The sequence below is a fragment of the Sturnira hondurensis genome, unplaced genomic scaffold (genome assembly GCF_014824575.4).
Source record: "Sturnira hondurensis isolate 20B ecotype Veracruz unplaced genomic scaffold, ASM1482457v3 Scaffold0004474, whole genome shotgun sequence".
Taxonomy (NCBI): domain Eukaryota; kingdom Metazoa; phylum Chordata; class Mammalia; order Chiroptera; family Phyllostomidae; genus Sturnira; species Sturnira hondurensis.
The window spans coordinates 3,673,770-3,700,560 of NW_028077105.1; the positions used below are offsets into that span (position 1 = coordinate 3,673,770).

The window sequence follows — 26,791 nt, forward strand, 5'->3', positions numbered from 1 at the left end:
TGCAGAGGGCTGGTGGCCAGGTGGAGCACAGGACTGGCTCTCTGGGTCACAAATGTGGGAACAGCACGATCAGAGGGTGCTGCGGAGCCCTGCCTTCGTTACTCCGCACCTGCCTCCTGCTTCGGAGAGAACCCAGAAGTCACTAGATGGGAAAGTCCTTACTTTCTGTTACAACACTTCCTACTCTGTAGCCATTCTTTCCTTCGCACCTGTTCCATCAGAAGAGCTGCCTCCATGGCGAAGGCCGGTGTCCTTCCCACCTTTTCAGGACACTTTACTCTCAGGTATGACTTTCTCTCCCATATAGCCCCTTGCTCTTTATCAATTAGATCATTCTGACCATAACTGCAGGATGCTTAGATGTCTTGCAGAAACACCTCCCTTCATCCCACCTTCCTAGCTATTGTTTTTCTTTCCCATTTTATTTAAAACTGTACTTCAGAAAGAGATATGCCTGAGGCAGAGCTCAATAAGCATTTGTTGGAAGAATGACTAAATGGAAGAACGGGAGACTGAAAAGGGGTAAGGAAACACTGTCTTCCTCAGTATAAGTCAAGGGCGCTGTACTGTTAAGTACTATACACTCTTCTCACAGCACTTCTATGTATGGTCAGAGGGAAATAGGAATACAAGTGACAGTAATGATAGAAGTCCACATTAATTGAGAACTTATACTGTGATAGGTCCTACGCTAGCACCTTCCACACACTTCCTCACTTCCTCTCCCAATAACCCTGTGAGAATCATCCTCATTCTCTTCCAGCCTTTTCCAGCTGGAGAACCTGGAGCCCAGGCCTGCAAAGCCTCTGCTGCCCGAGTTCAAATCCAGGCAGCAGCGCTCCAGGCCCAGCCTGGTGAGTCCCTGTCTCAGATTGTCTCCCATTGCAAGTGCTAAATTCATTTCATAGAGTTAAGGTGCAGTTTAAATAAGGAAGGCCATACCCTTTAGTGGAAAAACAAAATGTCGAAAAACTTGAATCCTGGATCTTAATTCTTTCATTCACTTGAAGTGAGTCACTTGGCCTCTCTGGTTTTTTGTTTGCTTGTTTTTAGTTAGTTAGTTTGTATCTTTTTTTTTTCCCTTGTAAGATTGAGAAATGGGGCTGAAAGATCTCTTGGAGGGCCTTCATTTCAAAGCTTTGCCATGTAAAGTGTTGTTTTAATGTTAATTGCAACTTTGATTTCAGCTCTTTGGAATAAATTTCATCTTTCAATGACAAGCCATCACTGTGAAGTCCCATACGGGGCTTTGATAAGTACTCAGCTTCACAATTTCCAAGCATTTTCCCAAGTTGGCCGAGTAAATAAGTGGTTTTTTTCACCATGACTGCAACTTCATTTTCTGCATCTTGAAATTACTTTCTTTAAGAAAAAAAAAGATTCTATTTCTAGTCAATGTTGAGTTTTTCCTTTTTAATAAAATCTTTTTTTATGTGACTATAAGAGGAAAATATGCTTATGTAAGAAAAAATAGAAAAATAGAAAATAATCATCTAGAAAAAATCCCTGTTAAAATGGTATATTTAAAAAAATGTAGCTGGGGTCCTTCTTAAGATATAAAATTTTATGTTCTGCTTCTTTTTACTTAATATACAGGGTAGGCAAAAGTAGGCTTACTGTTGTTTGTATGGGAGATAATATAATAATTTTAAAAACTCTTGTGTTTTTCATACTGACTACTGTAAACCTACTTTTGTCCCACCCAGTATGATAAACATTTTGAGAAACCGTCTTTCAGCGAAGCACAGTTTGCATGACAGGCAATAACCAACTCCCATTGAAGAAAATGAAAGCACCCGGCAGCAGCCCCAAATCTGACTTTAATGGGCCACCATAGTGATTCCACCTCCTCCTTTTTCAGAGGCAGCTGACGAAAGGGGGTCCGGGGTTGTCACCACCACCACGCCCTTCTCTGTCTTGTCAAAGAACACAAGTCTGGTGACGATGTGAGCAATTGGTCATTTGGTACCTTCCGCCAGAGCAGGAGGAATAATATAAAATATCTTTGAAAAGTTGTAAAATCTAGTATTTACATGGCTGTATAATAACATACTTTCTAATTAATTATGGAACTATTTGTTCAATGATATTGAACCATTTTTATATCTGAAAGGAAATTGTCCAAATGTACTATAAAAGGAAAATGACTACTATAATGTCAGAAAAATACTTAATGTATGTAATTGTCATATATGTGTCACACAAAAAGAATATACTGCAGACATATATTGACTTTGAACTTTCAAATTCATAGATGACAAAGAATGATAGTTTATTATGGGCAAGCACTTATGCTCTAACATTGTAATTTTGGGGGTTGGACTCTGGTTAACAAGTTTTGGGGGGTATTTCTCCTCTTCGGGCCTCAGTTTAAATAGCAGTGTCTACTTCATAGGAATCTTGTGGGGATTAAAGGAGTCGCTCTGTGCAAAGCACAGAAAGCAGAGTCGAGAGCCCAAGAGCTCCACACATATTAGCTATTATTGTTGCTGTGTGATGTGATACGTATATGGCATAACTGACCTATATGAGTGATTTCCAAGTACTCGTGGTTCCCAAATACTCGTGGAAAGTCCAGAGCCTGGCTTGCTGAGTCAGTTCACCTCAGGACACTGAAAAAGTAGCTCTCCAGAGGTTCAGGTTCAGTGAGTTTGCAGTTACACTGTGATGGGTGCTTTCTTGGAGTTGGGGTGGGAGCAGGCTTCACAAAGGTCTAATGAGGGGCCAGGGCTTCCTAAGAGAAGAGGTGGCTGGAGAAGATGTACTCAGCAGAGGAAGAAGGTGCCTCTGAAGTTCAACTACATTTACTGAAGACCTACTGTGAGCAAGACAGGCTTCTGGACGCATTGATTTCATTTACTTCTCACCTTGACCCAGCGATGCTGGTGTTACATTGTCCTTCCACATGCTTGGACATTATTAGTCCGCATGCTTTTCCCAAGCTCACGCAAACCCGGTCTGACTTCAGAGCTCATCATCCACCTGTCAGCTTTCTCTGTTGACCATGTTCTAGAGAGTGACTGGGCAGCAGGAGTTCAGTGTGCACGGAGCTCGGGGTGGGGCCACCATGGTAGGCGAGGCGGAGAAGGAGTGGTTGGGTGGTAATGGCCTCTGTTATTCCCAGTGTTCGCAGAAGTGTGTCTGTGCTCCTAGACCTTCAGGAACTGACAGCCTTGGGGAGCATTGCCTAAGAGGGAACCACACCTGGGCTCCTGCATCTTGTACCTGGGATTAAGCACCTCCCATCTTTATTCTGTTGTGGTGGCCGTTGTCAGGTGCAGTGACATGGGCCACCTTCCCCTTGGGACCCTCCTCCTTAATTGCGGCCACTTTCCTCAGGCATCTGTTCTACTCCTAAGGTTACTTATAAGTAATCAACCACTGAGGAGCCCCAAGGCAATTTGGTTTCTTAGTTAGAGAGAAAACAAGGTCTTGATCTTACGTGTTCACCCTGAGATCTCAGTTTGGAAACACACAAAAGGTTCTAAGGAGGGAACTGTCTTTCTCTATTTTATTTATATATATGTATTTAATATTTTATATATAACATATATAAATACATAACACATATTTTATATATAAATATAAATATATATGAGAGTCTTTTAGACCTTCTGCAACTTTGAAGGTAGGATGGCAACAAGAGGACATAACCCCTCATTTTGTTTCCTAATGAAGTCATAAGACACAGGCTGTGCCTGCTTTTGGTAGGATGTTACTTTCATTTTATTTAACAAACAAATTTTTCTAACTTAGTGACTTGTGGAGCAACTTTAGGCAAAAGGACATCCACTCCTGCTTCTCTCTACATTTTATGGTCTCCAGAAATCCAAAGAAGTCAATATGAAGAGAAGCCACTAGAAAAACTATTGGGTTAGGGTTTTACTCAATGAAGTGCCGTGACAGAAAACTGCCACTTACCTGTGCCTCACTCAGGTGAGTTAGCAAACCCACTGGGCCACGACACAAGCAGCCACATTTGCCCCAAGTAGAACCCATGTTGGTGGTGGCAGGGGGGGAGTAAGGGCGGTATCTGAATAGCTCCTCATTGAGGAAAATAAATTTCTGGTGAAACTTAATTCTTTGTGGGCTCTGTCATCAACAGTTTTGTGCTTTGCTAAATCAAGCTCATTATAAACTGAAAGTAACGGGGCTCTTGAACATAGTAGTTGATTTTGGGATACCTGCTCTGGCCATGGCTCGTGATGATTGTCATTCCCAAGGAAAACTGCAGAACCAGGCCTCTCTTGCTTACGCTGTAGTCCCTTATTCCCATCTGCCTCTTGGATATTTTCCCTTGACTCTACTGCAAACACATTGTTGCCACGGAGCTCACCCTCCTTCCCCCTAATTCAGCCATCAGCCTTTCTCATCATTGGCCTCGTCTTGAGTTTTTTAGATGGCCAGACCAACCCTTGGAACTTTCAGTACACTGAGTTTTATTTCCTCTTTCCCACACCATCTCTGGATTAATACCTTTATTTCTACTGCCCTCATAGACTTATATTTCTCTTGATTCATGGAGTCTGTCCTTCTTACACCTGGGTGTCTGTTAATGTTCTTAAACACTATTTTTTTCTGATTATCTTTTTCTCAGAATTCTCTAGGGATCCCTTTTTTGTTTGATGAATCAAATTCAAACTCTTTATCTGGGCACTCCAAAACTTTCATTTTCTCTCGAGTCAACCTACTTTACTTTGTTTCCCATATGTCGGCTCAGTCTCACTTCCAGGCACCTCGCTAACCAGTCGATACCCTACCACGCCGTTCAGAGTTCAGTATGAGACCATCAAGACCTCCTCTGCTCAGGCCATCTCAGTCATCTCTGCCTTCTCTGGTCTCTGATTCACTGTTGGTGTCAATTATTTTAGAACTAGATCATGTATGCTCTTGTATGGTCCCCAGTTTAGGGTATGTTTATCTTATCTAAGTAATGAGGTTGAGGTTGTTAGGTTTTTGAGGCTAGAGGAATATCTGAAAGTTTCCTTTAAAAAAAAAATTTAATTATTGTTCAAGTTCAGTTTTCTATCTTTTACTCCCATCACAGCCCACCCCCCCAGTGCTCCCTACCGCCCTCCACTGTTGGTAGGATTGCAGACTGGTACAAGCACTATGGAAAACAGTATGAAAGTTTCCTTTTAAACACTCAGAATCTTCAGCCCAGGGACAGCATGTAATAGGTACTACCTTACTACTCCTAATATTTGTTGACTTAAAATTTGTTCAGATATTTGCATTTGGTGTCTCTGGAAGACAGCAGTCATGCTGCTGTTTGAGAGAGGAGCTAGCCATCCTACGAAAAGTTATCTCAGCTCAGTGGTTTCTGACGTGGCTCAGGGTCCCTTGGCCTCCTCATGGCCTGCTTGGTTGGAATGGAGTAGGTGTTCTGCTGGTTGAATGAGTGATTGATTGATAACCCAGAGGAAATACTGGGCACCCTGATTCAAGTTTTTATTTTTTATCATTCAGATAAAAATAAATAAATCTGTTAAATGATGTCAGCCAGGTTAACAGATGACAATGGTTGTTTTCAGTTCTACCTTTAGAAGGTTAAAACTTTTGTGCATATGTGTGTGCATATGGTCTTTCCCAGACCGTTAGGTTTATTGAATGTATTGAATGACCTCTCCTGACTTCTCTGGCCCTACTTGAAAACCTCATCTTCCAATAGATTTATATGCAGTTGAATAGAATGACTGAGAGCTCCTTCCTGGTTCCTTAGGTCTTGATGCGTATTTTAGAATGGCCCTAGAAGGTGGCTCTAGCTCGCAGCTCTCTTTTACTTTGTCGTTGCTTCAGAAACGACTCATATTTTGTGCCTCCAGGGGGCCTTCCCTCATTTCCAAGACAGAATTAATTATTCCCTTCCTCAGTGGTCCCAAAGTTAATGACTCCCCGCTCTGAATCCTGTATACGTATATGTGTTTCTCATATTCTGTATACTCTTGCCACACATGCATGTATTGTTAGATGTATCACATCACATTAAGATATAGTTGCTTAGGTCTCTGTAAATTCCTCAAAGGCTGTGGCCAAGTCTCATTCATCTTTGTACCTCCTGGAACACTGCCTACCATGGTCACTGATGAGTAGTATGACAAGGAATGAGTGAAACCGTGAGGGCCCATCCATCTGTCTTCTGCAGTGCAGTGGCACTTTGGTGGCTAGCCCTCCTACTGGTCTGGCACTTCTGCATCTGAAGTGCTGGGGAGCAAGCAGCCAGAAGCCTTGAGCGTCGTAGGTCATGGAACACGGTCCAGGTGAGCCAGAAGGCACCACAGCCACAACCAACTCCAGCCTTTCTTTTAGAGGAAGGCAAATATTGGACTTTGAAATGGTGGGGTGCTACCTTGGCACTCCTGAGAAGTCTCAGTCCCAACTGGCACCTGCCCTGTCTGCTTGGGGAGCACAGAGCTGGAGGCCAGGGCTTTGAGGGAGGGGGGATATGATCACTTCAGGACAAGTTCTTTCAAATCACCCTGTACAATGTTTTGAAAGAATGTTTTTATTTTATCTTTTCTTTCTCTTTTTACCTTTTTATTGAGATATAGCTGACATACAACATTGTATAAGTTTTAGGTGTAGGGCATGTTGATTTGATACATTATATATTGCAGTATGATTACCACTCTAGCATCAGCTAACCCCTCTCTCGGGTCATATAATTATCATTTCATTTTTGTGGTAAGAACAATCAAGACCTCTCAGCACCTTTGAGTTCATAATATGGTATTGCTTACTGGCTATAATCACTAAGCAGTGCACTAGGTCTCCAGAACGGATTTATCTACCAGTTGCAAGTTTGTATCCTTAAACAATATCTTCTTCTATAGCATATTGGTTTAGGTGCTTTATGTTCTGTGTGGTTCCCACAGGTCATGTGAAAATTTATCTTTAAGAAGACCACTGAAAGGCCATCACCATCTGTGCAGAATTCTCTCTTAGAAAACAAAGTTTGTAAGCAAGTCGGCATTTCATCTTTAAGACGGGGCTCTCACATCACACGAGATGGTAACACACTGGGTGGTTTTTCATTGACAGTCTTTCTGCAGACTTATTTTGTATTTCTACAGAGTGTAATATGTTTTAAATGGCAGCTTTTTCCAAAGCATTTGAGTCTCTGGGTCACTTATACCTTTTATGAAGGAGAAGTGACCCAGAGACTCAAATCTGTGCATGTGTGCTTGTAAATATTAGTTCCATCTCAGAAGTAATGAGCAAAGGAAAATATTTTTGTAGCTATACTAAATTACCTCATGCTCGTGTTGCTAAAGTGGCCCTGCCTGGACAGGCAGATCTGGAGGACTAGAACTGTACAAATCAAGATTAGCAAATTAACCCACAGGAAAAGTCAAATACCCAATTAGCCTGCCACTGCAAAGCCCAGGCTGGTCTGGAGCTGCGGGTCTCTGTGGCAGCGGACACTGGGACTCTGGAACCTCTAGCTGAAGCTGCCCCTTTGACTCCGGCCCCGCAGTCACTGGGAATATTGGCTTTGTATGTCACTCCCCTTGCTGAGCGAGTGTGGAAATCACATTGTGTTGGCCTGAAATGGTTGCCAAGGGAACATCTCCACCTAGTTATTAACTACTCAGGCGACTGATTATATTAAACCAGGAGGCAAGGATGTAGCAGGGGCCTCTGGAGGCACCTGTTCGGCAGAAAATTGAAATTGCTTTTGCCACATTCACCTCTGTGGCCACATGTCTGTCTGGACACTCTTCTCTACATGTTCTCCTCTGTTGTCACTCCTCTCCCCCAACAGTGAGTGAATGAAATGCGTCTCTAGGCAGCTGGTACTGGTTTAGCAGGGCTGCTATACTTCTGTTTGTCCTGCCCGCTTCTGGTTCTCTCTTGTGGAATAAAAAAGAACCGTCATCCCTTTCCCTCACTCTGTTCTGCCTCTCCATGCTTAGGTGTAGCAGTAAGCGTCCTCTTTAAAGGTCTGTGGTTCCTGTGTCCCACATAATGCTGCTGAAGTCACAGTTTCCTGCTACTTATCTACAGAAGCTTCTGAAAATTTATATAGATGCCCTTTTCTTTTTTTTCTTTTCTTTTTTTAAAGATTTTATTTATTTATTTATCTTTAGAGGGGAAGGAGAGAGTGAGAGAAACATCAATGTATGGTTGCCTGTTGTGAGTCCCCTGCTGGTAGTTAGCCTGCAAGGAACCGGCATGCAACCCAGGCATGTGCCCTGACTGGGAATCGAACCGCGATCGTCTGGTTCGCAGGCCCGCGCTCAATCCACTGAGCTACGCCAGCCAGGGTAGATGCCCTTTTCTAAATTGCTTGAAATATGAACAGGAAATGCAACTGGCTGTTAACAAGTAACTTTATCTTACCTGTTAACAATAGACAAATGGATGGATCTGGATGGATCTCTTATTAGAAAGATTCTCATCTTCATTTCTAGAATGCAGGTGATATTTGAGAGGCGTTTTCTTGAAATACTCTTTTGAGGGAAAAAAATGATGTTATCCACTGGCTTTCTAATTTATTGTTCAAGCCAGGATATTTTGGGAGTGCAAGGTGGCATTATTAATAAGTATGCCTGGACACAGGTGCAAATGAGGACTCTGCCAGGCAGACTAGGTATACATTGTCCCCTGTTATGGAGACAATAAGTACATGGGCATGGTGGAACCATGTCTCAAAAATATGGGGGAAGGGATACCTCCTCCAGAAAAAAATCTGTGCAATTAGAGATTATAATTGTGGAATCTAAAATCTGGAGCAGCAAAAGAAGTATCCTTTCTGTTGATACTTCTTTCTCATTTAAATTTAGTCAATGTGAGTTCATTCCTGAAAGTAAAGTGATGGTACTAGAATATTAAAAAAAGGAAAATGATATTAATAAAAGAAAGTAGATTGGACTGAATGTGCCTATGGACATGCCCTAAAACTTTTTAGTTCTGCTGAAAAATCTAAGTTAGGGGTTGGTAGCTTTTTGCTGTACAGGGCCATAGAGTAAGTAAGTTTGGCTTTGTCAGCCATATGGTCTTTGTTGTAACCACTCTGCCATTATAGGGTGAAAGTACCTGTAGATACTCTGAATGAATGGGCATGGCTGTGTTCCAAGAGAATCTTTCTTCCCCAGGTTTTTGAAAAATATTTTATTGAATTAATTGGGGTGATATTGGTCAATAAAATCATACAGCCTTCATATCATCTGCACATTGCATCGTGCATTTACCATCCAAAGTCAAGTCTCCTTTCCTCACCATTTATCCCCCTTTACCCTCTTCTACTTCCCTCCCCACTCCCCCTTTCCTCTGGCAATCACCATATTGTTATCTGTGTTCATTCATTTGTTTTTGCCTAATCCTTTCACCTTTTTTTACCCAGCTCTCCATCCCCTTCCCCTCGGACAGCTGTCAGTCTGCTCTATGTATCTATGAGTCTGTTTCTATTATGCTTATTAGCCTATTTTGTTCATTAGATTCTACATATGAGTGAAGTCACATGGCACCCATCTTTCTCTGACTGCCTGATTTCACTTAGCTTCGCTGGCTCCAGATTCATCCATGCTGACACAAAGGTAAGATTTCCTCCTTCTTCTTCTTAATGGCCAATTAGTATTCCATTGTGGAAATGTACCACAGTTTTTTTACCTGCTCATCTACTGGTGAGCACTTGGGTTGCTTCCAAATCTTCACTATTGTAAATAACACTGCAATGAGAAATCTTATTTACAGGACAGGCAGGGGTGGGGGCACAGATTTGGTGCATGAGCTGCCATTTGCTCACCCCAGACCTAGTTGTCTGTTTTAATATTTAGAAACTTTGTTCTGACAGAGGAAAGTTATTTTAGATATTAACTCTGATGTCCCTGATCTGCTGTGACAAGGTGGGGCCATGGCTCTCGGGACCAACGGAAACGTGCAACGTGCCTCACTGTTTACCACACATTTTTGCCATGCACATTCCAAGTGTTCAAGGGATGTGTCGAGGTGGACGATAGAGAATAAATACCCAGGAACACTTCGGGCAGGACATGGCGGCCACGCGGATTCCACTGAGCATTTTGGAAGGCAGGCCGCAGGGACGACAGCACAGGGAGTAGAGGCTGCGGTGATTCAACTTTTCTCACAAATGGTTTAGAAAATAAGGCCCACAAATGCTAGCAAAACTGAAAGCACCTGAGGAAGATGAAGTCTTGGGTCTCTGCCTATGCTTGGGAAAAATGACGGAAAGTTATGGTAAACGATTATTTTAAAACCCACTTTAAACAGTTTGGTACTAGTGTAGGGTTGGAATCACGTTTTGTTAATAAAAATGGTTTTAGGAGAAAATGTTCCTCAGGGATTTACTTTTAAACTTTTATAAAGTACTGTTTGAAATGTTTCTCCTTAGGCTGAGAGCACACACTGACAACTCAAGCAAACCACAACAAGCACATGAATGAGAATTAAATCAAGTGTACATTAAGTGGTAGGGGGTGTGACGTATATTCTCATCTCACTACCTGACTGTATAGAACACAGATACCCACATACCTTCCGCTGCCCAGCGACAAGCTGTTTAACTGCAGGCTAAGTTAGGAAATTGTGGAGAGTGGTCTCAGTAACGTTACTGGTTCTAGTCTCACTAACACACTATTTGGGGCATTAGTCAATAATATGGATAATAGCACAGACGGGGAAATCTCAGAGGGCTTCAGTCTTATCTGTGCTGTTCAGCTACATGTAAGGGGTGATTGACATTCATAATTATTTAATATAATCTTTTTGAGGGGACCCTTTCATCTAATTGGTAAGTTAACAACAGTTACTGGGAACTCGGTAACTCTAAAGAGAAGGTCCTTTAAGATCTTGAAATCTGTTTAGGAATGTGTTTTACACACTGAGGGAGAAAAAATTGAGACCACTTATAAAGCAAAATGCAATAAAAGCAAATTAATATCCCTTTGCATGTATTATGGATGAAGAGACATGAGTGAAAGAGTTACTCAGCGTGGAGCACTGAGCAGAGGAGACAGGGAATTTCAGGATGGGTAGACAACGTTGTTCCTCAGTGGGTACAGGGGCACGAGCAAGAGGTGGGGGTGGATGCAGGAGAGGATGGGGGCACAGAGCCTCCTGGGTGGATGCAGGTGAGGCTGGGGCTGAGTTCAGGCTCTAACCAGGCACTTCGTGAAAGATCTACAGCAGAGAGGTAACCAGATGGCATCTGCTTGTATGCGATGCCTTACATGATGAATAACCGTGAAATATTATCTGCATTGAGTTTCTGTTTATATTTTCCATTGTTTTCCAGCCTACAAAATTAAGCTAATGCAAAAAACCCTCAAAATTACAGAAACCTATGACATAGAAGTGAATTATTCCATAATCCCGTCGACAAACGTAAACACCATTAGCAATTGCTTATGATCACTAAGATAAATAAATAGAAAAGATTTTTATCACTTGGAACCTTGGAATTGTGAAAAGAAACATCTCCTATTTCCCTAATTGGTTTATACCTTACATTACAAAACATGATATAATATCTCATCTATAGAAAGAGGCTTTTTGGTTATTTTCTCTCTCTGACATTCACTATGGGATGCCATTGAGAATTCTGCTCTATAGAAGACAGTGAACTGGACCCCTAGCTCATTCCCACCCTCTTTGGTGAGACCATCTTCCTGGAACCTGCAAATTCATGCAGTCGAGCAGGGGTGTCCAACCTTTTGGCATCTCTGGGCCCCGCTGGAAGAAGAGTTGTCTTGGGCCACACATTAAATACATTGTGACACATAATCACAAAAAAATCTCATAATGTTTTAAGTAAATTTACAATTTGGTGTTGGTCCGTATTCACAGCAGCCCTGGGGCCGCTGATTGGACTCCCCTGGGAGGCTATCGAAGGGGTAACTTCCGCAGGTAGCGAGAGCGGCCCGGTCAGGGTCAGAGAAGAAGTAAGGAGGAACTGTCTGTTCTCCCTACAGGCTGGATTCAATGTCGCGTTGGTCAGTGGCCCAGGTCTGGGTTGGGGAGGTCGTCTAGTAGGGAAAGGGTTACTCCAAGTCTCCGTGCCCCTGAAAGGACTGAGGAAACGGATACTGCACGCTGATGCGGGAGGTGAACAAGCCAGAGATACAGACACGTCCGTCTCCCGTCGGCCTTTCGGGAGGATATAAGGATCAGAAACAGCCAGTTCTAATTTCTCCTAGTAATTTCCAGGGGTTGAGGTGAATCAAATTACCTCTTTAGCTTGAACTTGTTTATGCCAAAGGAAAGTAATACTCTGTGGATGCAGCCCAGCGCTTTGAAATTTATAGATTGGAAGTGATATGAGAACCAAACACTGAGAACCTTGGAGCAAATTGTGAGATTTACCCACTTTCTATCCGCACCTCTGAGTCCAACGTGAAAGAGGATTATGATAGGAGATATGAAATCTGGAGGGGTGACTGGTTGCTGGTTTGGATTTCCAAAGAAATTTGAGATTAAGAGAATTATGAACCAGAGGTTGAACAAAACTCTAAATGAGGAATGATATACAAAGGGGAAAGATGGAAATGAATGAACTTTCGAGGTAGTGATAGTTCAGTAATGGAGGAATCAGCAAGCTCAGACTCCAGGACCTTCTGTGATGAAGAGTTTTTACCAGGAATGCAAGAACGGACCTCAGGGATTGAAGTTAGACAAAGAAGGGAGAATTCAGTAACGGGCAGGTTACTAAGGGTAGCTCTTGAATAGGTTTCTCTGTGGGGTTTTAAAAAGAAAATAGAATTTTTCTAGGCTAACGGCTTGAGGTGAAGAGAATGTGCTGGATAATGAAAACAAGTTTCCTTGTATAGGGCTTCAGTTTTAAGATTTACGGTTTTAAAACTGACATGATCTCATTTGCCCCCTCCCCCCCCACTTCCCCAATCTCTGAGAGGGCAGGGCCAGAATGACCTCACTAGTGAGGAAATCTAAAGACAAAGGGTTAAGTTCCACTTGGGAGGGGAGAGATGGAGGAAGGAAGGCAGACCTCGGAGGGTTTTGAAGTTCAGAGGGAGGTGAGGTGTTTTTTTTTTTTTTTTTTTAAGAAAACGTTTGTTCCTCCCCAGGTACACTTGATGACTCACTGTTAAGTAGGCAGAAGTCAAGGAGCGGGTAGGAGCCGCGGCGTTCTGCAGGAACCCCCGTCTGACCTCTCAGTCGTGCATCTCCTACAAAACAGAAGATCCAAACAAATGTTTGAAAACATTGCCAAGAGCACTTCGCCTCTGTGAATCCTCCTTCCCGCTTATGAAACTGGAACCAACACCAAATATCGGGGGAAAATGATTTCCATTCACCTTCCTTAAGAAAGTGCCACATAGGAGCGTCAAGAACTTGGCCAAACTCAAAGAAATGAAGCAGCAAATTCTCTGTGATATTTGCCTGAGAGATGTGTCTGTGAAAATTTTAGTAATTACAAAGTTTCCATAGCCTGTTTATACTCGCAAGGGCCATAAACATGAAGCATCTAAACCTGGAAGGACGAATGATATGCTGGGATTATAGTTTTTATTCTTACTAGAAGTTGAATCACCCACGGCGCCGTTTCTCTTAGACCTAGCACGATTGTTTTCTGACTGGAGTGTACTTTCTTTGTTCCCCAGGTTGTATCACTGGTCTGCTTTGAATCTGTGCAGAGGAAGGCCAGCCCAGCTCCAGGTATTGCAGACACATAGCCTCCCTTTGACATAGTTGGTAGAGATTCTAGTACTTATTTGTAGGTTATTTTAATGCCTGTGTTCATGTTCCTTTTGGGGGTGTGGCTTGCCCTCCAGATCAAGGGAGGTAATGAAGTACAGTGGAGGGGGCCCGGACTCTAGAGTTATGTGGACCTTGGACAGGAGGTTCTGAGCCTCCGTTGCCTCAAGGTGTCCTCGGTTGGAGAATATAAAATAACCTTTGAGGCCTGGCAATAAATGCTGCATTTCCTTCCTGCTACACTCCTGCAGTACAGGAATCATGCATATTACGTGCTCTGCATTTGTCCAGAGAGCTCTGCATGCTCTCTGGTACTTAGCAATTTCTAAGTGAATATCCTCTGTGGACAAAAATAAATAGAAAGACTAAAATTCCCGGTTAGTACATACAACATGAAATCAGAAGAGAGGTAAAAATACATAATAACTAATGTATTTCTAGAACAACTGAATCAGGAAATGTGTCCTTTATGAGTAATAATGGGTGGACTTTAGACATGAGGTACCCCCGGGGCCTGAGCCTGAGAGAGGGGAGAAGGAACAAGTCTTCTTCCTAACTCCTGGGTAACCAGAGCCTCACCACTGCTAACCCATGCAATCGGCAGTGTTGAAAATACCCCTTGTACATGGGCCTTGTGGGGACTTGGGCTTATAAACTGCAAGCACTGAGCCCTTGGGCTATTCTCAACTTTGAATTTTATATCAGTGCCTTTTTTAGTGCATCAGATATTGTAGTGACTTATTGAAATTAAAGAACATTATAATTTATGGACTATAGTTAAGTGGGAGGAAGAGAGAAGAGATGGAATAGCATATTTCTGACATCAAAGAAGGGAACGCTGTTAGCATTTGGGATGGTCAAGACAGGAAAGCCCCTGGGAGGGGCTAATGGGTTTCCCTCTCGTTGACAGTTGTTCTGAGTATCTACCCTCTATGTATTAATCTCTAAAGAGTTTAGAAAGCCCACTCACAAAGCTCACAATATACTTATTTTCTTGTTTATCTCCTTAGATCCTCACAATAGCCCTGAGAAGAGAGTCATTCTTCTTACTGTTTAGGTGAGAAAAGAGAGGTTCAGAGGAGAAAGGGGAAGACTGCTATTCACCCTCCTAGCCCCAGTTCAGGGCTCAGGGCCCTTAAAGGCCCTCAGTAGATGTCTACTGACTTTAATTGATGGCCTGAGTTTATGGTGCTTTAAACTTATAATTAGCAGAGCTAGTCCTTAAATTTAGGTTGTTAAACTTCACAGGAAGAGCTCTCCTCAATACCATTGGTTTCTAACCTTATAAAGCATGCACAGATGGCTTTTAAAATGAAAACAAAAATCACAGACCACACATGATAGAAGATGAACTTTTCATAGCTAATGAGATAGTACGGTATGTTAAAATGATACAACAAATTCAACACTGCCCTTAAGTGAATTTATAGTTTATAAATGACAGTAAGCTAGACATGCACTTGAAAAACTGCATGTAGATGACCATGGTAACTTGGTTTACAAAGCCTGCAGGCTTGTGGATTTGCTGACTTGTTGTGTCGTCCTTTTGGGCTTCTCCTAGGGCTTTCGGGCTCACCAACTGGGAATCACTTCTCCACTAATATTTTTTCTCAGTATTACCAAGAAGTTCCTCCTGGTTTTGTAGTCCTGAGGGCACTACAGTCCCAGAAAACTTCAGTATAATATCAATGCAGGGCTGAAAGCCTCTGCCAGAATTTATTCTATTTGTCCATCTAAGAGTGTAAGGCAGAGGAAGCCCATCATCATGCAAGACTTCCGGTTTAGAGAAACAGAGTGGAGACGGCACCACACGGCAGAACGGAGAGAAGGAGAGTGATATGCTGGGAATCGGGGAACCCCTGTCACTGAGAGGGCCAGTATTTCATTGTCTCGGGTGACCTTGGAGAAATTAATAAACCATTTGGAGGCCCAGTTTTCTAACATTTAGGTTAGCATAATTATAGCAGTTTTGCCAACTCTCAGGGGTTGTTGAGAGGAGATTATAAGAATGAAAACAACAAGCTAGTTAACTTTTATTGGACATTTACACTGTGCCCAGCATTTCACATGCATTTTCTCTCATTGCCTACAAAGCAACTCAGTGACGAAGGTTTCATTACTAGACTGTTTCACAGATGAGGAATCTGAAGCCAATGGAAATTTGATAATTTGTCTGAGACCACAGAGCTAGCAACTATGGAGTTTGAGCTCAAACTCAGTATTGGCTCTAACTCCAGGTTCTTACCCATTCTCCTACATTAGCAGGATAAAAAAACTTATACAACTAGTTTAGTGTTAACTTTTTATTAGCCAAAAGCATCCTTTGGTTGCTATTTGCCAATAAACCAAATATATATTCATCATGATTCCTGGAAACTGAATATTAGGAGAATCTACCCCCTTGATGAATACTAGATTGAATCAGATAGATACTGTTTACTCAAATAGAAGTCCAGTGGAAATGGGTTTTAGAATAAGACTGCCAGATCTTTTCTGGATCAACAAGGCATCTATTATTTTCAAATAAGAAATGGAAGGCAATTATTAAAATGACTGTTCAGCAAAACTGAAACTACCTAATTTACTCAAGATCTTAATTAAGTAGAATTTTCTTGATGGAACCTCAATTTTGGGAAAAGGAGACAAATGGCAATGAAGTGAGTTGATAGCAAAAATATCTAAATTAACAAGCAAGGCAAAACAAATGAGCAGCAGCAATGACTACAAAACCCATCCGCGAGAGTTTCCTTTCAATGCTCATTCTGTCTACAACTACAATTGCAGTCTTGAAGCAAATTAATCATAGACCTAATAATGGCCTTTAGATGTAGCAAATAGTTGTTCTAGAAAAGGATTAAATCGTGTTAAAAAATAGTACAGCAGGAGGCAGGACACTTTTCAGTGGGCTAACAATGCATTTGAGAAACTTCTCAAGAGACCGAACATTCCATATATTGAGCATTGTATCTAATTGAAGCTCTAATACAGTAATTTATGCTTTAAGCATATATTTATAATATAGAAATATCTTGCTCCTTCTCCTTGCTTCTGATATTAAATTACTTCAAGATGCTTGTGGGAAGAGAGAAATATTTCAGTAACAACAGTCCCTGGAGGAGCAGAGGCCCCTGGCTGATGTCCGAAGAATAGAACAAGTGGCGTCCTGCTGAATTGCTTTTACTGGCTGTGGTCTCGGGTAATCATCTGTTTACCTAAGGCCTTATATCCAAGCTAAACAATTATTTTGACTATTCATTAGGCCCTTGTTTAACTTCAGCAACTTTCTTTCTGGCAAATGGAAGGTGCCGTGGAAGCGAGGTAGGGAGTGCTGACAGCTCAGCCCTGTCCCTAGTCTGTTCTTATTGTGTTCCAAAATGAAACAAACAGCAGGGGAATTCTCGTTTTGAAAGGGCTGCTTCTCGTTTGCCCCTTCAGGCTGAAAACACTACATGTTGTCCTTGAGTATTTAAGGCTGCAAACACGGGCAGAGAGTTGAGCATTTTGGCTCCAGGAGCCAAGACCTGGAGAAAGCCACTCACCCTCCCAGGGGACATGGTTCCGGAATGGACCTCTAGCCCACTTGGCCTCTCGGGCTGTCTCTGTTTAATAAAAGCTTGTGCTAGGGAGCAGACATTATGTGGCCTCTTATGTAACTGGCAAAGAGCGTGGAGGTTCTGATGGTGATGACAACTTACAGTGGCTAAAACATGGGCCACATGACGAGAGCCAGACTTGGGTCCCAATAGTGGTGCCAAGGTCACTTCAGGGTGGGCAAGGGGGAGAGGAAAGGCACAGAGCAGTAGCTCCCATGCTCCTATTGCATCTGAGATGAATGAAGAGGATGATGGCAAAGGCTGCAGAGAACACGGCACAGACATTCACAGTGGGGGTATCACGAGGAAGAAGAGACGGTGGTAGTGTGAGAAAGACGCAGTCCTGGGGCAGCCCACGTATCATGGGAGAAAAGAGGCTCTCACGAAAGGTATTCCTTTGAACTTCTCAGACATCACTAATTCATGTCACTGCGGCAAACTTGCCAAATGAAGGCAGAGACAAGCCAGATCCTCAAATCCCAGACAAGAACTTTCACCATGCTGCATGCGCTGCCTCAGCCGGCTGCTTTGAACACTGCAGATGCCTACTCTCAATTAGCAAAGTGAATTATTTCTCCCAAGATGTTTATCTAGTCTAACAAAGAGGAGGAAGTTTGAGCAATTGAATCACTCCTTAGATTTATGGGATAGTACGGGCAGCCTGTTGTGATAACTCAGGCAGAGATGACTGTTTCAGGCACTCTGAGCTCACATGAGATCCAGGAGGGCTGATTAGAACCAAATTGCTCATCTGGAGGTTCAAACCTGCTGTACTTTCTTGAGTGAGTCTGGGCCTGTGTGGTCACTAGGGGCTATGTGCTAGCTGGCTGAGTAGGAGGCTTCCTGTCTATTGATCTTTTGCACTGATTGTGTATTCCTGGGCTGTCCCTGAGAGAGCTCTGCCTGGAGGAGGAGAGACCAGGAGTCAGTTGTCCAGAAACCACACTCCTGGCAAACGAGACAACACAAAGTTTTCCGTGCGTGTGAAATACAGTTATTTCTTTCTCTTCTTTGTAAAATCCTTGATCCTTATATTAAAGTCAGAGAAAAAGGAAATTTCATCAAGTCAGAGTCAAGTCTCTAAACAATACTGTACTACGTTGCAACTTCAGCTTAGAATTATTAAATACTTGTAACAAATGTGCATTTTGGGACTCGAATGCTGTAAAAGCGAATATTAGATAGCAGTGCTGTTATCCTTTAGAGCAGTTAAAGAAGGTTTTAACTCAGATGACACATTCTTCAGCTTGATGGTTTTACAGAGGGAAAATGAGAAAAAAATGTTTTCACCACCACGAAGACAGGAGTCTAATAAAAAGAAGATATTGAACAAGAAGCAGCAGGAATGCCTAATGAGAATTCTAGGAAGCTGTCAACTTAACACAAAGAACATGTCTTCTTACAAAGACGGAGAAGAAGGGCAATAATCTGGGGAGTCATTGTAGGGAATATGTGATCTGGGTCTGCCTTAAGTCATGCGCATAGTCCTGTGAGCTTGCACACTATTCAGTTATTTCTGGGATAGTGCTTTTTTTCACCAGAATTTTACCAAAGCAAAGTTTGTAGTTTTTTTAATAAATGTATTACATACGCACTGGTACATATAATGCCAATACATTGTAGACACTCAAAAAATAGTCACTATTATTCGTATTTTGTTACTGTTCTTCTGAGATTCCCAATTCTCCTCAACCTCCCTCCCCTGGGATAGATGGCACTATTTAGGAAGATTCTATGTTAGGAGCTGTTTTACAGACTGTATACATTTAAGCTGGTTCAGTCCTCAGAAAAATCTGCCTGAGGCAGGTGTGTGGATCCTCCCCACTGTACTGAGGAGCACACAGAGCTCATCAGTGACTGAACTGGGATGAGAAGCCAGGTGGCCTTGGGAGCTCCTGCTCTCCGAACCATTGCTGCACTGGGCCACTGTCTCCATGCTCTGCAGCAGTGATGGGGGCGGGGGATCACTCATGCTGTCATTCATCATCTCCTCCATCATCCCATGCTGTGTTTCTCCTCTTTCTGCTGGGAAGCCCTGGGTTAGTGAAAGTGAGTACCAAAACTATGTCCTGAGGAAAGCTGAAGTGCTTTTTCAGAGCAGCATTACGAGTCCAGTGAACAGGGGTGCAGTAGACCGTGACTCAGGAATGAATGAGTTCCTGATGGTGCAGGTTAGACCACCACTCCTAGTCTAGTCTAGACTCCACTAGAGAGACAGGTATCTTGCAAGTCAGTACAACTTTGGGATAAGTGGGTCAGCACAGGGGCCAAGTCTAGGGCGGGCTCAGAGTAGAGCCTAGATTAAGCCAGTTCATTTAAACAATGCTCATGGAAAACATCGTACAAAATGTTGGAAAGCAGATGGGGAAAAGAGAAATAAAAAGTCCATAAGATGTCTCTACACTCAGAGAGTTAATGATCTAGAAGAGAATCATAGATATGAGCAAATACAGTATAAGCTGGAAGGAGTCTAAGTTTTACCGATACTGAGATATTTGGGTTTGGCTCCCCCTCTCAGAAGTGTTGCGAGGCTTTATGATTTTATCTGGATAAGTAACTTGGAGATTTCTGAATCTCAGATGGCTTCCCAGCAGTCCCTTAAAGTGTTTCTCTTAGTATTGTACACCTGAAACCTATATAATTTTAGTAACCAATGTCACCTCAATAAAATAGACTTAAAAATAAGATGTTCCATTTAGTAAAATTTAAAAAAGAATCTTTTAATGTTCGATTTTTAAATTTAATATAATTTCACATTTTGGAACTATGGTTGAAAGTGAGATTTAGACTCTCATGTCGGGTCTCCAGTGAATAAATTTTTGTAGATATAGTCAGGTGAGTTAATGGGCTCTTTGGGGGAACCACTTTCTATTAGGAATAGATGTCCTTTGTATCTGATGAGTGTGCTAGTTTTTTTGAAAAATGATATATTCAGTGGGAGAGGTGGGGGAGGAGAAAGAGAGAGGAGGAAGGCAAGAAGAGAGAAGGGAGGGGAGAGACAGGAGGCTACAGAGAAAATGGGCATGGGGAGGGGTTTAACAGTGGGGCTGAGAAAGAGGAAGGTGTCAGGGATAATTCTTAGATTTCTGCCTTGCATAACTGGATGGTTGGCTGTGACAATCAAGAAAAAGGGACATCTCAAGCAGACGTTATTTCATGTCCTTCATCTGATAGATGGTGTTTAATATAAATGATATTGATGATAACATGATTTTCTTAGTAGGCAATATAATGGTGTGAAATCTTTGGACAAGTTTTAGCCTCATGAAGCTAAAAGGCTACCAGAGAGAACAGTACAGCACAATTATATGCATAAGTGTCAAGTTGCAACTTTGGATAGTGGAACAAAAGAGATGTATATTGTGTTAATAAGTTTATAATAGACACAAACTTCTAATGGACTTCACTTTGCCAGGGAGGTTGTTTTACTGAGGAAGTGACATTTTATTTTAGGTCTGGTGAGTGAACAGGAGTTAATTGGAAGCGAACATAGGCCCCAGTTTGCCCCCAAAAGCCTTGATTTACGCCTGTTGGCTTGCTGCTTTAATTAGCAATAGTGCTCCTTTCGTACTCCGAAGTATCCTGGTTGGATGATACTTTTCACGATCACCCTGAGTGCGGCAATCCAGGCAGCAGAAGTGAAAGGCCAAAGGTCCTATGGGAGGAGGGTGGCATATATGAGGCACCACGACAAGACCAAGTGCATCATAAAAGAGAACAAAGGGGACCATGGAGTATAACAAAATTGGAGCGGTATCAGGGTTTTGTAGGACAGGCCGAAGATTCCTTTATTCCATGCAAATCTGGAAGTCACCAGATGATTTTAAGGGGAAGATGATGCTAACAGATTTCCATATTGAAAAACCTTTGGGTGTGGTATGGCAAATGCATTGGAGGGGGGCAAGTTAGGAGATCATTCTAATAGTCTAGGCGAGAAAAGGTGGTAGCTTGGGAAGGGTGATGGTACCGGTAGAGAGGTGAATAGATTTTAGCGATACTTAGTAGGTCGAATTAACCTGGGGTGAGGAATTGCATATGAGGGCTGAGAGAGAGGGAAGTATCAAAGATAATTTCTAGTTTTCTTGATTCCATAACTGGATAATTGATTATACTAATTACAGAAAAGGAAAGTCTAGAAAAAACAGATTTGGGGGAGAAGTGCATGCACTCAACTTGGGCCACACTGAGTTTAAGTGTTACTGATATTTCAAAGCAAAAATGTCCTGTAGGCAGTTGGAAAAAATGGATCTGGGACTCAGAGGGAATGTCTGAGATGGAGATATAAATTTGTAAATGAAATCAAACAATGAGCATGTATAAAGTTGTAGAGGAAATGGAGATGTGAGCAAGGGCCTCGCCTCCTTCCCTGAGCTACTGAAACATTCCATGTCTTGCTGGAGGAGAGGGGTCCATGAAGAAGAAAGGGCAGCCATGGAGGTGGGAGGAAACTCAGAATCTCCTTGTGTCATGGGAGAGAGTAATTCAAGAGAGAGGGAATGGTTTTCACTCAGAGCTTCCTGAAAGGGAAAGTGAAATAATTGAAAAAAGTCTTTTGGATTTAGTCAAACAACTATATTGGGAAATAGAAGCAAAGTCCTTTGGATATCATGTAGAACTGGGGGACTGGGAAGGTTTTATTAAGGAGCTGATATTTAGAAGGATCTTAAGTGATAGGTAAATATTTGAAAAGCAGCACTTTATACTGTTGGCTTCCAGTTGATCCAACTATGGTTGTTGAAATGAAGAGAAGGGATTTTTAGGAAAAAAATTATGCTGATCTTAAGATCAATAGTAGTCTCTAAGAATGATATTAATAATAAACATAATTTAAAAATTACAGAGAGAATACAACAGCCCAGGACATGAAAATATCCATACACTTTTGCAAAATATAGTGATGTCTAATCACTTTCTATATTTAAATACCTTTATACTTCAAGAAAAAAAGTCTAGTGGAAATCACTGCCCAAGAAAAGTTTTTGTCTGGAAAAAAAAAAGGATGGTCCCATTAATGAGAATAAATGTAATTAATAAGATAAAATAATGACCAAGTCCCCAAATCGCTGAATAATTTTTGTGTTTTTTGAACTTTGAATAATCTGAGAGAAGTGTTTTAATGTATTGTTTGTTTTCGTGTGCTTCTGAACTTCCTGATTCTGGCTGGGAACAAGGACGAACCTGCCAAAATACTGCAAAAAAATATGTTGCTGATCACGGGCAGGAAATACTCAAAGTCCCACGAGATAGCCTGTTCTTAGGAGACTTCCACACCAAGTCTGCTGACCTCAGAAGGAGCATCAGTCCACCATACTCAAGGCTGGAGCCTGCTCAGAGCCAGGCGGTATTTGGGACCTCTTCATTCCACGGGTCTGTGCCAACATGGTACTTGGGATTCTTTTAAGCTCTAAGTGTTGTTTGTTTTTTGTTTGTTTTTCATAAGGGAAACAGATGGCAAAAACTGGACTCAGTAGGGAAATGGTTGAATTGATTATTTGATGTCAATCTACTCATTTCTATTGTAATAGCTAAGATTTATTAAACCTTTAGTATGTGCTAGGTATTGCTGGAAGCACTTTTCATGAATGAAGTCACTTAATCCTCTCATTAAGTCCCTTAGACCCAAGTACTGTTGTCAGTATCATATCTGAGAGACAGAGGTGTTGCATTAGTTTTTTAAAAAGGCATGGCAGGTGAGCATGAAGGCAGATTTGAAACCATGGTGACTGGCCCCACAGCCTGTGCTCTGGGCAAATATGGTACAGTCTCTGTTATAATATGTCTGGATCTGAAGTGAGAGCCGTGGCATAACGTTAAGGGAGGGTAGTTGCTATACAGAGGGTGGAGGAAGCTAGTGGGTGGAGGAATTGAGCAAAAAGGAAAAAGGACTTATGGACATGGACAGCAGTGTGGTGATCACGGGGTGGGGGTGGCCAAAGAGGGTTTCAGGGGACTAAATGGTAATGGAAAAACAAGGCAAAACAAAATTGCTTCACCAAGTAAAGAAACCAAGAAGCCATTTACTGCCTCCATTTTGGGCTTCATTCAATCATCTGTTTTGCTAAGTAGGGATAATGACACCTGCCCTGTATACCTCACAGAAAGTAGGAATCAAAGAAATCACATGGATAAAAGTGCTTTGACAATCACTTTGTAATAAAGTTTTATTATCAAGAATATTCTTACTGATATTGCTATATAAATATTAAATATACTATATATTATATAAATTCTACACTGTGTTATTCTTATATATTATATAAATAATATTAAGATTGTTACATAAATCTAGGTTAGTGTTAAAGTGTATTCAATGTGAGGATCCTTATTTACTGACGTGCTATTAGACATGTGAATTAAGGGTACTACAGTCAAATGTTCTTGGGAAACATAGAGGTTTAACAAAATTAAACTTTTAAAAAATTTCAAATTATCAGCTAAATTGTATTTTCCTGACCCTCACCCCCTGGCCAAATTCATATGTTGAAGCCCTGACCCTCAGTACTTCTGAATGTGACTCTAGTTAGAGACAGTTCCTCTAAAGAGCTGATTAAGGAAAATGAGGCTGCTGCATGGGTCCCAGCCCAGTCTGCCTGGCGTTTTTATAAGAAGAGAAAATCTGGACACATGAATTGATGCCAGGGATGCACAAGCATCCAGGAAAGACCCTGTGAAGGCACAGCAAGAAGGTGGCCATCTGCAAGCCAAGGAGAGAGGCCTCGGAAGAAACCAAATGCGTTGATACCTTGACCTTGGACTTCTAACCCCTAGAACAGTGAGAAAACAAATTTCTGGTGTTTAAGACACCCCCAGTCTATGGTATTTTCTTGTAATGGATGAAGAGGCTGCTTCTACTGGCAATGAGGGCTCATCAGAATTGTGGGCTCTGGTATTCCAAACTCTGTCAGGGACTTCCTACGTGCACTCATTCCGGTTTTCAGGATCCCATTCCTCCCAGCTAGTGCCTTCACTTTCACAGTAGACACCTGGCCATGTACTATAATAGAGCCACGAGCAGGGTGAGAATTTGGGCTTAGTTTTCAAGAATTTCAGCTTTGCAGCTCTAGAAAGTGAATCTCTTTCCAGGCACACGTAGAGGCCTTCAGGTCATTTGTGCAGCCCTTGAAATAGAAACGAGAATCCCTCGGCTCATCCTTTTCTTTCCCCACTTTCTTCAGTAACATTAGGAGCTATCAGCCAAACCCATCCTACTTGTTAGTTTGACTGAAGTGTTCAGACACACACATGCTTCTGACACCTGTTTGATTAGGAGGACCCAGCGTTGATATTTTGTGTATCTCTATTGCCACATCACACCGTAGACTACCAGCTCTCTCTTTACTATGGGGAATGGAGTAATTAGCATCTTTAAATCTAATCAGATTAGGGTCAATTCTAGAAAATCTGAAACCTATTCAGAAAACTCATCCTTAAAATTCTGTCCCTCTAGAACCAGTCTTTGTACCAAAATCTCTGTATTAGTCAGCTGTTTATTTGGAGGACCCTGACTGATACATGCGGCGTTTTTCAGACCCTTCAATATATTAATGTTCACTGTGAATATCCAAGAAGGTGCGTTCATCCAGCTTTTTCCAAAGACAGTTGTCCACAAAACATGTTCTTGTGGTGACTGTTTAGGGAAAATAATTGAGTATATACTGCGCTACATGGAGAATTTGTGTGAGTGGGTAAGGAGAAGTGTGTGCGTGTGCGTGTAATACATAGGCTAAAGTTTTACAACAGAGGGAGCTAAGAGGTCCTCTACCTTCTCTCCTCCGGTACCATCCCCCCTTACATTCTTTTCATATTTGACTAAGTCTACAGTTCCAGTTTGAATTTCATTTTTGGGCCACAGACCAACCGGGTATTTATCCACTTTTACTCAGAGATGTGTTTGAATACCTACTAGGTGCCAGGCCCTGTTCTTGTCCCTGAAAATACAGCAGTGAACAAAACAGACAAGATGTGACTGCTCTGGTGAGGCTCAGGTTCCGGTGGGGAGAGAGCGATGATAAACAAAATCAACAAATAAATTGCCTATAGGGACACGATGACGTGATGTGGGTGCTATGGCTGAAATAAAGTAGGGAAGGGGCCAGGGAGGGCCGGGTGGCCTGGAGGGGCATGGGGCTGCAGTTTAAATAAAGGAGGGTCTGTTTATTTAAAGGTGGCTCTAAGGTGACCTGGAACAGATGGGAGTGAAATGCGTGAGGTGCACCGAGACCATCCGGGAGGAGCATTTCAGGCTCAGGGAACAGCAAGTCCATGGCCAGGAGAACATGTGGGTACGTTCTAGAAACAGCAGGGGGGCAGCCCACGGGAGCAGAGAGAGTGTAGGGCGAGTGGGACGGAGAGTGTAGGACGAGTGTTTTTTTCCTGTGACCCAGGTCCTGTCTTGTGTCCTGGTCAGTCACCAAGGCCTGTTACTGTGCAGCCCCCTCTCCCCATGGCCCACAGGTGGTTTTATCACTCACAAGGGTAGGCACTCCCTTAGGGCCTGAGCGTGTGGCCCTCTCTAGGAAAGGGTGCTAAGCCACACTAACTGTTCTCCCAGCTTCACAGAGAAGACAGAAAATGGATCATGGCACATGGCCATATGGTTACTTTAGTCTCCAAGTCAACATCAAGTTTATGAGTATATACGATACAAAGACATGTATTTGGGGGAGCGGTGCATTTTGGAGTATTTAATTTTATCTGTAATATCAATGAAAGTGATTTTTGCAGGATACGTGCTTGGAGGAAAAAGCTTGCAGAATATTGACGTTGAAGAGGACTATTTAGGAAACAAATAAAGTATGAAACTCAAGATGCACTGGTTACAGTAGAAACGGTGCCTGAAACCTGCACTTCTGTGACTGGACCTGACTCATGATGGGGCCCACTGGACCATACACTAGTTTTCCCAATCCGAACTCTGCTGCGCCCTGAGCACCCTCTTCCTGTGCTTGTTGGCACAGCCATCCTAACTGAACTTGGTCACTGAACCAAAGAGGAACTACTTTATCAACAGAGGTCCTTTGGTGTTTTTTTAAACCAAATAAAATTTGAACAACGTTTGCCCTCTTCTACTTTCCTAATATTCCTGTTCTCCATGATTCTACCGGGATTATTGACAAGAGTTTAGCAAATATATCTGCAAATAGTTGGGATTATAACTCACTAGACTCAGAATCTTGAAATTTTTGCAAAATTGCCCTTGTTTTTATTTTGTCTGTTTGTTTCTCACTTACTTTGGCTTCCATTCTAATCCTACACCCTGAACCTTTTGAAAAACAAAGCTGTAGTAGCTCTTCTTTTGAATGGGTTCTTTTTGACAAGAAGAAAGACAAAAAATGGGTACTGAACACTTGCTGCTTTCCCTTAGTTTTCTGCTGTTCTTAACATTTTGCTGCTTTCCTAGACCATGGCCTGGTCCTTTCCCATCCTGCTCTTTAAGGAGCATTTTAATAAATTTGTTAAGAATTCTCTTTATTACTGGTTTGCATCACACACTTGTGTTTGCCTTTGGTTAGATAAATGCCCCT

General features: G+C 42.1%; 1 protein-coding gene and 1 long non-coding RNA gene across 4 annotated transcripts in view; one reads left to right on the forward strand and one right to left on the reverse strand.

The window, feature by feature from the left end:
• The window catches only part of PDE7B (phosphodiesterase 7B), a 296,607-nt gene that overhangs the window by 61,851 nt on the left and 207,965 nt on the right, over positions 1-26,791 (reverse strand). For all 3 annotated transcript variants that reach the window (XM_037045696.1, XM_037045698.1, XM_037045697.1), the window contains one exon: positions 13,062-13,145. In XM_037045696.1, the coding sequence (XP_036901591.1) occupies positions 13,062-13,145 (84 nt within the window). The remainder of the gene's footprint in view (positions 1-13,061; positions 13,146-26,791) is intronic.
• Positions 206-26,279, forward strand: LOC118986679 (uncharacterized). The gene is made up of 4 exons (XR_005066430.1): positions 206-284; positions 13,581-13,635; positions 22,439-22,608; positions 25,992-26,279. It is a non-coding gene; the product is annotated as an uncharacterized LOC118986679 (long non-coding RNA).